At 47.4% G+C, this 13,924-nt stretch overlaps 1 protein-coding gene across 2 annotated transcripts in view; it reads left to right on the top strand.

The window, feature by feature from the left end:
- The window catches only part of LOC147898008 (protein PAM71-homolog, chloroplastic-like), an 88,468-nt gene that overhangs the window by 33,371 nt on the left and 41,173 nt on the right, over window positions 1-13,924 (top strand). For both annotated transcript variants that reach the window (XM_087380729.1, XM_087380728.1), the window contains exon 5: window positions 6,480-6,576. In XM_087380729.1, coding sequence (XP_087236855.1) covers window positions 6,480-6,576 — 97 coding nt within the window. The remainder of the gene's footprint in view (window positions 1-6,479; window positions 6,577-13,924) is intronic.

Raw genomic sequence — 13,924 nt, 5'->3', positions numbered from 1 at the left:
AGAAAGTGAAGATGTTGTCCAAGATGGTGCGGTCTTGGACAAAACCGGTTTGGGTGTCATGAATCAAGTCGTGTAGCAGGGGGCGGATGCGGTTGCTGATCATCTTGGCGAGGATTTTGTAGGCGGTCGGGAGGAGGGTGATTGGGCGCCACTGTCTGATCTCCTGGCGGTCCCCCCCTTTGGGGATGAGGCAAATTAGGCCTGCCGCAAGGCTCTCTGGCATCTGCCCGCTGGAGAAGATGTGCTGGAAGGCTGCGAGCAAGGGCCGGTGGATCTGCTCCCAAAAGGTGGTGAAGAAAGCTCTAGAGAGGCCATCCTCACCTGGGCATTTCTGCCCATCAATAGCGCTCACCGCATCCTGCATCTCTGCAACAGTGAAAGGGGCGAGAAGGGCGTCGCTCATGCTGGGCTGCATGAGTCGTGGTGTAGATCTCCACACCTCCTCCCTGCAAATGCGGCCACGAGGGTTTGGGGGCTCCTGCTGGAATAATGATCTGTAGAAGTTTGTCGCCAAGTCCCGGACCTCATCTGGATCTGTCCTGACACTACCATCCTGCGCCCTAAGAGAACGGAGCTATTCCCCTATTGACCTCTGTCCATGAGTCCTGAAGAACTCTCTGCACATCCTGTCGCCTTTCCTAGCCCAGAAGGACTTGGAAGCATGAAATGAAAACTCTGAGCGACACTGGGTGATCGCCTCTAGCATGGCTCGGGCCCGAACCTCCTGCTGTCTGAGCTCCTCAGAGCCTGGAGAAGACTGCTGCATCCTCCTCTGAATCGAGGCGAGATCACGTCTGAGATCCCTCTCCCGCGCCCAACACCGCTGTCTGACCTGAATCGCCTCCTGCTGGCAAATGCGGCTAGACTCAGCAAGCGCCTGAGCTACCTGTGCTGCCATATCCCTGGTAGGGTCCCAATCCCGCTCCCATAGGTCCACTATCCTGCTGTGAACCGCTGCTCTGGTGTAGATGGAGTCTGGGATCCGGCATGAACGTGGAGGTGAGGACTGAGAGGCTGAGTCCAGGACTAGGATGACTGGGGCATGGTCTGAAAATGTCGTCCCTGGAACCACTCCCGACTCTCCTCCTTTGCCAAGCGCCCAATCACTGACATAGAAACGGTCCAGCCGCTCCAGAAGTCTGCCTCCCTCCCTCCTGTAACCCCAAGAGAAGTCCAGACTCCCAGGCCATCTGCGAAAGGAAGGCTCCCTCCAACTGTCCCGACCTCCCACTGCGAAGAGGAAGGAGTCCCAATCTGCCTGCTCTGCCTGAGCTATACCGAGGAACTCTGGGCCCCTTCCCTGCTGATCCTCTAAGGTCTCAAGGTTGTTGAAGTCCCCTCCTACACTCCAAGAGTCCATCTCTGGCAACAGGTCTGTCAAGGATCTCCAAAAAACGGATCTACGTCTGAGATCAGTCGGGGCGTAGATATTGAGGATGCCGATGCGGGATCCCTCAATATGCAAGCCCACCCAAAGCGCACGTCCTGGGATCAAAGTGCCAAAACCACACACATGCTGAACTAGAGAAGTGTCGATGGAGGTACAGACACCCCCGCTCCTCCCCTGCTCGCCAATCGAAGGTTCCCAGTAGGTGTGGGAGCATCCTGTGAGGACCTTCCCACAAATACTGGTCTGTGAAGCCGAAAGCTTGTGTTCCTATAGTAGGAGCACATCTACCTTTCCCACCAAGGCTGGCTAGGGCTCCTGTCTGAGCACCATCTTCCTGGGACCACGGGTGCTTGATGAGTGGAACCCGTTAACGTTCCAAGAGATAATGCGTAAACTCATGAGGAGGGAAGGTGGGCCACAAACAGCTGTCTGCTTGCGGTCGAAGTCGAAGTGGTCGGAGGATGTCCTGTGTGGAGACGAAGGCGCTTCTGTGAAGGTTTCGAAGGAGAGGCCGGATCATCGGACCCATCCTCTAAAACCTTCAGCAGAGGGGAAAGGCCCTTCATCCCGTGGTGGTAAGCTCTCTCTAACCAGCTCGACGCCTTTGCCAAGGAAATGCTGTAGAAGCCCGCAACCTCTGAAGTCCTCCAGGGGCGAAGCCCTTCCGCGTAGGCCCACTCCAGCGGTGGTCTAATAATGACCAAGAGTCGGAAACGTTTGGTGCTGTGGTGCCAACGCAGACGAACATCACCCTCTTGCCACTGCTGCTGAAGAAGCTCCGCTGCTCTGCTACCAATCCAGTCCTGCACCTGCTCCTGGGTCTGGTCTCGTATCGTCTCCCAAACATTTTCATTCGTCCATTGCTCATTCCCTTCACTGGAGATAGTGAAGGAATAGCTAGGACCATCGTGCGGAGCAAGGATGGACACCTTACCCTCCGCCCCCTTGCGGAGGAAGAAGATGCTGATGTCTAGGCATGCGGGAAAGGAGCCAATACCCGCTGCATCCAAGTAGTCCCAAGGACCTGCTCGGTAAAACTCCAATGGAAGAGCTCTAGGAGCAGCCCTTGGGCATGGGGACGAAGATGAGGAGTCTGAACCGGAGGGAGGGGTGCTGGCCACCTGCGGGGAAGGGCCTATCCCCGCCGTCGGGCCCGGAGGGATAGGTGAGGGTGAGGTCTGTGCTGGCTTCGGGGCTACAGGTGGCGCAGGTGGAGGGGGGGATTCCTTCTGGATCATGCTCGAGGAAGAGGGTGGAGCGGAAACCACTGGTGCAGGGGGGGATCCTCGAGGGGGTGGGGGTCGGAGAATCCAGGAGGAGGGGGGAGGGGGGGGAGCGCGGGGTGAGGGATGAGGGGGAGGCTGGCTGACCTTCTCCTTTCCCTTCTCCTTCCCCTTACCGGGCTGCTGATGAGTAGGGACCATCGGAGGGGGGCTCTTGCTGTAGATGGGCAGGTTTTTTGGGGCCTGCTTTGTTGCCCTTCCGTTTTCGTTTGACCTCCATCCAGCCTTCCCCTTCGGGAGGGGATGTCGCTGACTGGTGCGGAGTATCCTGAGTTGCCTGAACGGGGGTCTTCTGAGGTTCTGTACCCGTGAAGCGAGGACATGAGCGAGCCTGGTGCCCGAAGCCATGGCATCTCAGACACTGGTTTGGGCGACCAGTGACCAGAACGCGCTGCTTCAACCACACCTATGTCTGTCTCTATCTCGAACTCCGAGGGGATGCTCTGTGGATCAAGCACTGCCACCTTGACACCTGGCACCCCTTGGGCTGCCGCCGCATCAACGTAGGTGTCTTGCATAGGCCAACCAAAGTGCGCCCCCAGGTCCTTGATGATCGGGCGAAGCTCGGTTGCGAGACCTGGGAAGATAAGGGTAACTGGGTGGCGAGGAATGCGAAAGCGGGCATCGAAGTCCGCTACACTGAATCCCCTGTACCAAGGGACCATGAGGATGATCTTCCCACCCACAGAAGTAGGGGATCGCCTGACCATGTCGCTCGCAGCCTGTGCTGAGGAGAGCTTATAAGCCAGAAAATGCCACGTCTCATGAGTGCAACCTCCTCAATGTGACTGTCCTCGAGGTAGAGGGTGGACTGCAACTAGTCCCTGATGTCTACTCGTGAAGGGGAGTAGCCAATGACCCTCCCATAAACTGATGTCTGGGAGAAGTCCGTGGCGGCCTGCTTCACCTGCTCTGTCAATGTAACGCGATAGGCTGATGGAGGGGGGGGGTCCGTCTGGGCCACCGATTTCGGGCACGTAGCCGCCATATCGCTTGACTAATTGCGAACTCCCGAGGCGGGGGAAGGGAAAGGAAACAGAAGGAGGGAGGTATGGGGAAGCGGCGGGGGAAGAAGGTGGAGACTAAAGGGGTGGCGGGGAATAGGAGGAGAAAGAGAGGGGGAGGTGAGGTGAGCGGAGCGGAGCGAGGCAGGGGGGTGAGGTGAGGTGAGCGGAGCAGAGCGGTGCGAGGCGGGGTGAGGTGAGGTGAGTGGAGCGGAGCGAGGCGGGGTGAGGTGAGTGGAGCTTGGCGGGGTGAGGTGAGTGGAGAGGGGGTGAGGTGAGTGGAGCGGAGCGGGTCGAGGCGGGGTGGGGTGAGGTGAGTGGAGCGAAGTGGAGAGGAGCGAGGCGGGGTGAGGTGAGTGGAGTGTGGCGAGGAAAGGGGAGGAGCGACGGGCGGAGGAGCAGAGGATGAGGAGAGGGGGGCGGCTGGCTGCGCGGCAGCAGCTGACGGAGGGAGAGGGAGGGCCGCGCAGCATGCGAGGGGGGGGTAGACGGGGAACGAAGGGGGAGGGAGCTTGCAGGAGCTGCTTGCAACGCACAACTATGCTCTTATGACTACCATGAGATGGAATATATGGACTGATACTATACACAGACTGATGGCCATCTGGGTGAGCATGCAGGGATCCTCAAGAGCAGCTACAGCCAGGAGAGATACTTGTTCCAGAGTTTGGAGAGGATCTCCTTTCTTTTCTGAGTCTCCTTCAGGGTTGAGGTGGCATTTTCAACCTCCACCTTGGATTTTTGTTAGCTCTTTTTGAGCTGGTTTTTTTTCGCATGCATGGCATGATGTACTCCCGCATTAGAGGCGACCACGTATTGAGGCATAGATCAAATTAGGGGACCTTCCTTCCATGCTTATTAGACCGGATGCACGACCCGTAGGAGTGACTTTGGCACTTGTTCACCGCAGGGCTACAACTAGGACACTAAGACGGGCTGCATATCTCGACAGCTGCTAGCGCTCTATCAAAGGGTTTATGCCACCACACCAGCCTCACATATTGACGCCCCTCTTGTAGGATTGATGCTCTCACGGGTTCCACTTCATAAGCTTAGAGAGTTTTCTCGTTATGTATCGACGCCGTTATGATCATGATTATGGACTTTCTTTTGTATTCGTCCTGGGTGCTGATGCCTGCTTAGTGGCTTCACCCCTCAGCTCATTGTATCATTGTCTCATAGACCCTTTTTGATCTTCCAAATACTTTTAATAAACTTTCTTTCTCCATTTCCAAGAGAGCTTGTGGTCAGCGATAGAGATTTTGAGATTGTTGTTGTTTACATTTGTGTGTGCATCTATTCCTATCTGTGCATGTGTATGGAGGGCACTTCAACCTGGAATGTCCTCACCTCTTTTCTTTCACTAGACCTATCAAGCAACCTTTTGAGAAAAGAAATCCCAAGTCAACAAAAGCTCCATAAGGTTAGCTAGATGAGAAAAGAAAGAAAGAAAGAAAGAAATTTTATTAGAGTCTTTGGAAGACCGATGGGTCTATGAGACTGAAAGAAAACCTGATACAAATCACAATAAGGGTGGAGCTACTGAAACGAGCATCATCACCCGTGCTGAATCCAAAGTCTAATCTACATAATCAAATACATTTGGATGTAACAATGAAAAGAAAAGGACTGGAGCGGAGCGGAATCCCTCGTATGTCATGTCGCCCTAGCTGGTGCATTGCCAGTGATGGGACGCTGGCGCCCATCAAGGGGTGCCATGCGTCTCGGTCTCTTGGACGAGGCTCGACGCAAGACCAGAGCCACTGTGACTCCCGTAGGACATATCCCAGGTCTAAATAATGACAGGAGGTCCCCCAGAGTGATCTGTGTGTCCCCTCGATGTCTTGTGTGTCGTGCTGTGATCGTCGGGTCGGGGTTTCTGTCACGTCTGCGGCTAGAGACTGGACGATCAATGTCACTTGATGGGAAGAACTCTATGATCCTGCTTTGAGAGGTGTCTGATGATGTGGCCAAGCTCTGTCGCCTGAGTAAGTACTCTTTGTGTCGGACCCCCTCGTGAATGAAGGCCGCGAGGCATCTCTGATCTGGGTAGGCGAGGAATCTGGAAAGGAGCCTGGAGCCGTCTCTAAAGAGGCAGTGGTAGCGACCTCGGTTAGTTGTCCACATATGGGAAGCATAGATTATGAAACGTTCGAAATGAGTGTTTTTCAAAGCTCTAGAGCTGAAATGGAAAGTTCAAAGCTGTAAAAAGTTAGTTTCGTTCATATTCTAGTATAGTTTTATGTTATTTAATGATGTGTCGTATGATGCACCATAGATGTGGCATTCTTGTTCCCTGTTCCCGTGCCCCCTTCCAGAAACATTCCCGTTCAGGGATCCAATGTTTCCAGAATGTTCCTGATCCCTCTGGTAACTATGCCTTTGATAGGCCCGAAGAAGTGAGCAGTAGGTTGGCTGACCTGCTGCTGGTCGGGTTAGTAACAGACTAGGTCAGTAGATCCTGATCTGTGGTTATACAGACTGGCCACATCGCCTGCCTGTACAAGCACGAGGAAGAAGGGACCAAAAGGGATCTGCAACATCCTTCCCCATGAACTATATAAAAGTGCCTAAGTTCGTGCATGTGTGCACATTTTTACACATGCATTACCATGTTTCTTTTCCTTTCTGAAAAACTTGAGGGCATGCCATGAAAAGATGCCTTTAATAATGATGGTTTCTTACTAACTGTGGAAAGAATGACTGGCAAGCTATGAATTCTGTCAACGTATCATGGCTCTCATGTATGGTAAATGAAAAGAGGCATGACTGACTTGCTTGCTGATATTTTGCCATATGCAGGTACTTCTAGGATCAGTTGCTGCTTTATCACTCATGACAGTTATTTCAGTTGCAATCGGGAGAATTTTCCAGGCTGTTCCAGCTCAATTAAAAACGAGTTATTTTCTTAATCTTATGTTAAAAACATTTTTGTTTTGTGATGTGATCCGTGGCATATTAAATTTTATGGTGAAATTATCTATCTGTTATGGTCACATCTTTTCAAATAATCTGCGAATTTTTTGTTCATAGTGTGATTTGTTAGCTATCAATATACATTTCGTAGCTTCATGGAAAGAGCATATGTTTATTTGTAGTTTTTTCTCACTCCGCCACCGCGGGAGACAACCCGGCAGACACAGATACATGAGCTCTTTGCATCACATAAAAGGGCCATCAAGGAGCCGGGTTATATAGAGCTTGCACATGTACTTGGAACTCTGGTTCAGAGCAGTACTTGATTGCTCTTTTCCTACTATTTTGTACTAGGTTTTTGCATTTTTAGCACTTAGCACTCAGCAAGGGCCTTAGTGAGCCCTTTGCTTCAGCCCACAGTGGCTTGTATGGGTTACATATATTTTGTACCTCGTCTCATAGACCCGCGAGGTCTCCTGAAGACGTTAATACACCTTTCTTTCTAAAGCACCAAATTTGCTTTTTGCTACTTATCTTTTTCATTTGACTTTGTGTGGTGCCTTTATTCCATTTTGGTTAAAATGTACCTTTTCACTCCTTCATGCTTTCCTTCATTTTCTCTTTTATGTCCCCCCCCCCCCCCCCAAAAAAAAAATGTGCATCTAGAAGTAGAGTATAAACATCTAAAAGGAAATGCTTCTTCCAGGTTAGGTCTGAATAAGATCCATCATTGGATCTTTGGCTATCTTGATAGTGCCATGGATAGAATAACCAGACGAGTTGTCCCCAATATTTTTCCAGATTCTCCTTAACCCCATAGCCTCACAAGGTGCATATATATTCAGGTTCCATACATGATAGAGAAATTGTGCATTGCATCTTGTTCCTTCATGATATCTAACCAAATCTAATGTGAAAGCATTCCCTAGAAGTAGATCTTTAGTCACATTTGCGCATCCATCCGAATTTCTTTCACTATACCTTCTTGTTTTAGATCATTTACTTCTTATTCCATGATGTATCCTCGAAATATCTAAGAAATCTTTCAACTTTTTCCCAATGAAATTCTATATGATTTGCCATATATTTGGACACTATACCTTGTACTCATCCAGAGCTTGAGTTACGAAATCCGCTTCTTGGGTCACCACAGGAAGTCCCAGAGACTGTACTGATACATGATGCCATCTTGAGTCCTAGTAGTGGACTTTATTTATATCAAGACATCATTTCGATCAGAGAATTCCACCCACACCATGTGAATAATCCCTTGCTGTAGAAGATTTGCAGGGGACTCGATCAGGTTCCAGTATGTTCATGCAGACACCACTGCCTCCCCGCTCTATCCAATTCGTGCCTATGAGGTGTGTCCTCATTGATACTCCCTCAAGTTCGAGGACGATGGACTCACCTATTCCCCATATTTCATTTGCTTGTTCGAGGTCTTATTCTTGCACGGTGGCAAAGTATTTAGATAGATTGGATGATTGGGAGTGCCTAGCAATAGAGATAGAGTACGATAGGTTCAGCCCTTAGTTACCTTCCTTTGATGACATCACATCGGGTTGCGTAAATTTTACGAGCAAAAACCTATGAGTAGGTTTATCCGAGCGTGTTTTTCAAGAGATTTAAAAAATTGTATTTCCTTAGGAAACATGGTTTTTACACTTTCATTTTCACTAGAACTAGATCCCTTTATCATAAAAATATACAGAATTGTCACTCATTCAATTTTACATAACATAAATTTTCTTCTTTATAGACATCCTTTGTACCCCTATTATTACCTTTAAAAAGTGTTGAAAAAAAATTCCTTTAAGGAACATCCCTCATAATCACTCTCAATGTAATAATATTATACATATATAATCACTTATTAAACATATTTATGTCAATATGATAAGAGCTTTCTAGTGTTTTAATAGCATAAATAACAAGATATTTATGGATATGTTTATAAAGAAGTTTAAATTACTATAAATAAGTATCAACTTGGGCTTATATATCACTCTTATAAAATAGATTTAATATTTAATACTATATATGCAATATTTTTCAAAATATAACTCCATAGATGTTCTCAAATGGGGTTTTCCGATCAATTTGAGTGGCTGAATGACTATATTTGGACATTCGATGTGAAAGTTATGCCACTTTTAAAAGTGCTGTCCATGGTAGTTTCGCCAGCGAAACTACCTTGGAAGACCTACTTCCAAGGGGTTTCGCTAGCGAAACTACCTTGATGGCTTGCTTCAATGAGGTTTCTTTGGATAAACCCTTTCATGAGAGGGTTTTCAATGTCACCCCCTATTAAGTAAAATTTGTAAGAAGGATCATAAGGGAATTTTCATAAAGAAGTCTACTCTACATGTGGGTTTCTTCAAAAGTCATCCCATTATGTTACTCACAATTCCCAAAGATTCATGTAAAGATTTTTGTATAAAATGGGCATTGCTATAATACTTTGCATATTTCTAAGGGAAACTATGTTTTTTTCGGATCTTTTTTTGCCATATTTTTATATAGTTGGAAGCTTTTTTTTCCCTTCATTTGGACGCTCGGAAGATTTTGCTCGGAAAATGCTCGTCGCCTATTGCATCTCAAGCCTCTGAGCCTCTTCTCACTTATGTTCGGAGAGGGATCAGAGCTCCCCTTTAGCCCCTCATTTCAGACATAGTTTCCAATCTCAGGGAGGATGTGTCTCAATAGGTGATCGTTTTCCAGATAGTCTATAGAATGGCTGATAGTGGTCACCCCTACCTTCTAGCCTTATTTGTTATGAGGTGACATGGAGGAGGGCTACCTTCTTCAACTCAAGCTGATTTTCTTTTTTTGCAAAAGGTCAGATGAGATAGAGTAGCATCTAGGTTCTATAGTTGGTTCCAGAGAGGGTCACATTTTTCACTCCACTTCAAGTAGCTTTTGCTCACATGGGAGTGAGACATGGACTCTGAAGATGATTCATCATGAGATCCCTAGACAGACAATGCGCAAGATGCAGACATTTGCACTTCATTGTCTGTTTGGATCCCGGGTACACACATGTTAGAGGGAATTTTGGCCGAGATTCTGAGGACAAGCATTCTCTTTCTTACTTTTCATAGTCCATGGTGACATTCCTTTGGACTGATGTGCATGTTGGCATGACATCCAGGATATTGTTGGATGACAGTGCACCTCCCAACTCGAGGATGCCATTGTAGTATAGTTCAATCAAGTGTGGCACTGATTGAACGCCTATGGTCAGCCTCTTCACTGAGGGATGTGCATGTAGTTGCCAATGGCACCCCCTCACTTCAATTGTATGTCTCAATTGTTCGTCATGTCATGGAATATCAAGGGCTTTAAGTGCTAGAGATACATCACTGATACAGACGGTCACATTCAGAAGCGTAAGCTTTCACAATTTAGGATTGATAAATTCAGGTTTGTTCTTAAGGGTCTGAGCTAGACTATTTGGAGCGCAGTCGATGGCCCCAGAGGTGGAGTCTTCATAGCGGTATTAGCGAAATGAGATTCAGCCATCATTCAAGAGGGTACATTGATGGAGAGCAAGGCGGTTTTTATTATTATTCAAGTTGAGAAAATCTCTATTGGTGTTCTCAATGTGTATGCTCCCATCACACCAGGGCTCAAACACACTTTTTGGCAACAACTCAAAGTGTCTCTTCCTTTGGCTGACACTTGGATTGTTGGAGGAGATTTCAGCATCATTATTGGGTGAGCCCTTGTGTACTGGTCTCGTTTGTCTCATCCCCAAAGGAGACAATACAATTCTGAGGAACTGGAGACAGATTACACTTCTTGGGACTGCTTATAAGATTTTAGTGTGAGACTCTAGCTTTGTGCCTTAGACTTCTACACCCCATTATCATTAGAGATACACAGACAAGTTTTGTTTAGGATCGGAGTGTCCTATACAAAGTGTTCATCTTTTGGGAGGCTACACATTGGGCACAAGAGAGTCAACATGATATTGCAGACTTACTTCTCAATTTTGAGAAGGCTTATGATAGAGCTGATTGGAGTTTCCTGGAGGGTATTGTGAGGAGGATTGGCTGGTTTTAGTGACAGATGGATATCATGGGTATCTCTCCTATACTCTCCCTCAGCCAGTAGGATGGTGTTGTGCAGAGGCAAAGGACGTGCATTTCAGTTATCCTAATCAGTTCATCAAGGCTTCCCTCTTGCACCATATCTTTTTCTTTTTATGGCTGAGGCTATGGGTTACTTTATGCAAGCTACCAGTCAGGCCATGGGTTTCTTTTTAAGGTTGAGGGTATGGTTTACGTTATGCAAGCTACTAGTCAGGCCACTTTGGGGCTTTCTCTCTTGAGCAGGCAGGAACATGAGTTATTGGATACAGAGTTTGCAAACAATACATCAGTGACAACCAAGGGTGATCCGCACATTATGACTACCACTGCTTCTTCCATTGACGAGTTTCCCTAGCATCAGGAGGACCTGTCGATTTAAACAAATCAAAATGTATTTGGACATGTGCTGAGCAGCATACTCCAGACTAGGGAGTTGACAGAGGCTTTGTTTGGGTGCCCAGAGGCACCTCCACTAGATTTGGGCTTTTAGGTTTTGGTATTGATGTGTCTCGTGCTCGGTATTGATAGTTTTCCCCTGTGTTAGAGAGTATACAAAGGAAGCTAGCCTATTGGAGTAGAACTAGGATTTCTTTGGTTGTAGAGCACTTGTGCTCAACCAGGTGTTGTTGGTAACATAATTAATTCTTAATTTTGAGAAGGCTTATGACAGAGTTGATTGGAGTTTCTTGGCGGGTACCATGAGGAGGATTGGCTGGTTTTAGTGACAGATGGATATCATGGGTATCTTTACTATACTCTTCCTCGGCCAGTAGGATGGTGTTGTGCGGAGGCAAAGGATGTGCATTTCAGTTATCCTAATCAGTTCATCAAGGCTTCCCTCTTGCACCATATCTTTTTCTTTTTATGGCTGAGGCTATGGGTTACTGTATGCAAGCTACCAGTCAGGCCGTATGTTTCTTTTTATGGCGCTGAGGCTATGGGTTACTTGATGCAAGCTACTAGTCAGGCCACTCTTGGGCTTTCTCTCTCAAGCAGGCAGGAGCAGGAGTTATGGGATATAGAGTTTGCAAACAATACATCAGTGACAACCAAGGGTGATCCGCACAATGTGACTACCACTGCTTCTTCCATTGACGAGTCTTGCCTAGCATCAGGAGGACCTGTCAATTGGAACAAATCAAAAGGTATTTGGACATGTGCTGAGCAACATACTACAGACTAGGGAGTTGACAGAGGCTTTGTCTGGGTGCCCAAAGGCACCTCCACTAGATTTGGGATTTTCGGTTTTGGTATTGATGTGTCTCTTGCTCAGTATCGATAGTTTTCCCCTGTGTTAGAGAGTATACAAAGGAAGCTAGCCTATTGGATTAGAGCTAGGATTTCATTGGTTGTAAAGCACTTGTGCTCAACCAGGTGTTGTTGGTAACCATGTGATATGTGGCTTCTTGTTGGTGTTTCCTTGCTGACAGAATCAGATACATGAGGAGATTGCTCAAGAATTTCCTATGGAGTGGTGGGGATGGTTGAGTGGCCACTAGAGTTAGAGTATCATGGGATACTATCACCCTTCCCATAGCATAGGGAGATGTGAGGATCTTTGATATCTGAGATGTACTGATTCCTCTGTAATGGCGTGAGGGAGATGGATCTCATTCATGAGGACCTAGGATTGCTCTCTATTTTTCCATTTGACACCACTTGGGATATTGTGGATCTATAGACCACGCACTTGGCTTTTCTGTCACATTGTAGAGGCCAGGGACAGAGTTTTAACTCTCCCACCTCTTGTATAGTATGTTTTGAATGGAATAAATTACTACATTTTGTAAAAAGCGATGGCCAGTCTAGTGGTGGTCAAATACATTTTGCTTTTAACTAGTTGCTTGTATAGGTTTCCATCTTCCCCAAAGATATCCTCCTCTGTGATAATTTAGCATCTATATTCGGTCATGTATTCATGGGTTTACAATCCTCCACTCTAAATTTCTGGAGGGGTTTCTCATGCATGTTTAGTTTGGGTTATAGAGATCTTATTGTTGTCCTTTAGATTTTGCTATCCAAACATAATGCAATCTTTATGTTAAAATGTCTTCCTTGTCTTGATTCATGAAAGAATCATTGTTTTATATGCTCAATATATCAGCAACATACAATACAATGAGGACTATGCATCAGTACCAGGCACAGGTTGCAGTGACACTTGGCTGCACGGTCAGGTATGCACAGCATCCAAAAGCAGTTTCTCCACCTTTTGAGGGCCTTCCAACAAGCCCAACCAAGGAGCAGCTGGGTCGCTACTGGTCAGCAGGATTTGCTGACCAGGTCGGGTCATTTGATCCGACCAAGTCCGTTGTTTGACCTGACCAGCAGGTTGATCAACCTAAACTGCCAGTACGGCAGTCTAGTCGGCCAAAACAGGCCTATAAAAGGGGTTGCTCTGCCCCTTGTTTCAGCATTCAGTTCCATCCCCTTCCAGCCTGTTGCAGCTCCCTTGCAGTGCCCATACAGGAGACGGCAGTGATCCTCCTCCAACAGGTTGCATGTCCTGGCAGCCTCTACATGCAGCACATGGGCGGATTCGGACAGCAGCAAGGTCAAGTTTCAGCAACATAGCTAGTTCTCCGGCAGTTGCAGTGAAGGGGAGTTTTCCAGTTGCAGTTGCAGTTAAGGGGAGTTTTCCAGCTAAGTTTTATATGCCGATTTGGCACTCATGTACAGATAGTAGTCAATGCATTTATGCCAGCATCATAAGTAAAGCAGTGTACAATAGTTAGAAAGATCTCTGGTGTCTTTCATGCTTGAGTTCTCCATTTGCATTAATCTATTTCCACACAAGTCCCCGCATGTTACATTGGTGTCAGAGCAGCATGATCCTTTCTGATCTGAATAAGGTAGCTCCAAATTCAGTGCAAGAGCCAATTGTTGCGGGAGGAGGAAAAGAAGACAAATTAGGATGCAACAACATTGGACCATTTCCAGCTCCTGCTGGAACAGGAATTCCTTGAGGACGAGGCGCTTCAGGCCCGTGACTTGGCAGCATTGGGGGTCTAGTGCATGCGAGACGGAGAAGAGATGCTTTTACACCAGCAGCAGTTTCTCACGGCCTTACAGACCATGTCCCAATCAGTAGTTACCAATGTGAGTCCATCATCTGCTCAGGTATCTTCCACCCTAGAGCATAGTGTAGTGTACTATCCTTCCGCCGTACCCACAGTCAATTCTTCATCTGCAGGCATTCCTTTATCCGCTCAGGAGTCTTCCATCTCATAGCAC

This window comes from Dipteris shenzhenensis, chromosome 10 (genome assembly GCF_047967505.1).
Source record: "Dipteris shenzhenensis isolate YYH24624 ecotype China chromosome 10, Dip_SZ_1.0, whole genome shotgun sequence".
Classification (NCBI taxonomy): Eukaryota; Viridiplantae; Streptophyta; class Polypodiopsida; order Gleicheniales; family Dipteridaceae; genus Dipteris; species Dipteris shenzhenensis.
The sequence above is the reverse complement of the archived record's forward strand: the minus strand, read 5'-3'. Positions and strand labels throughout refer to the sequence as shown.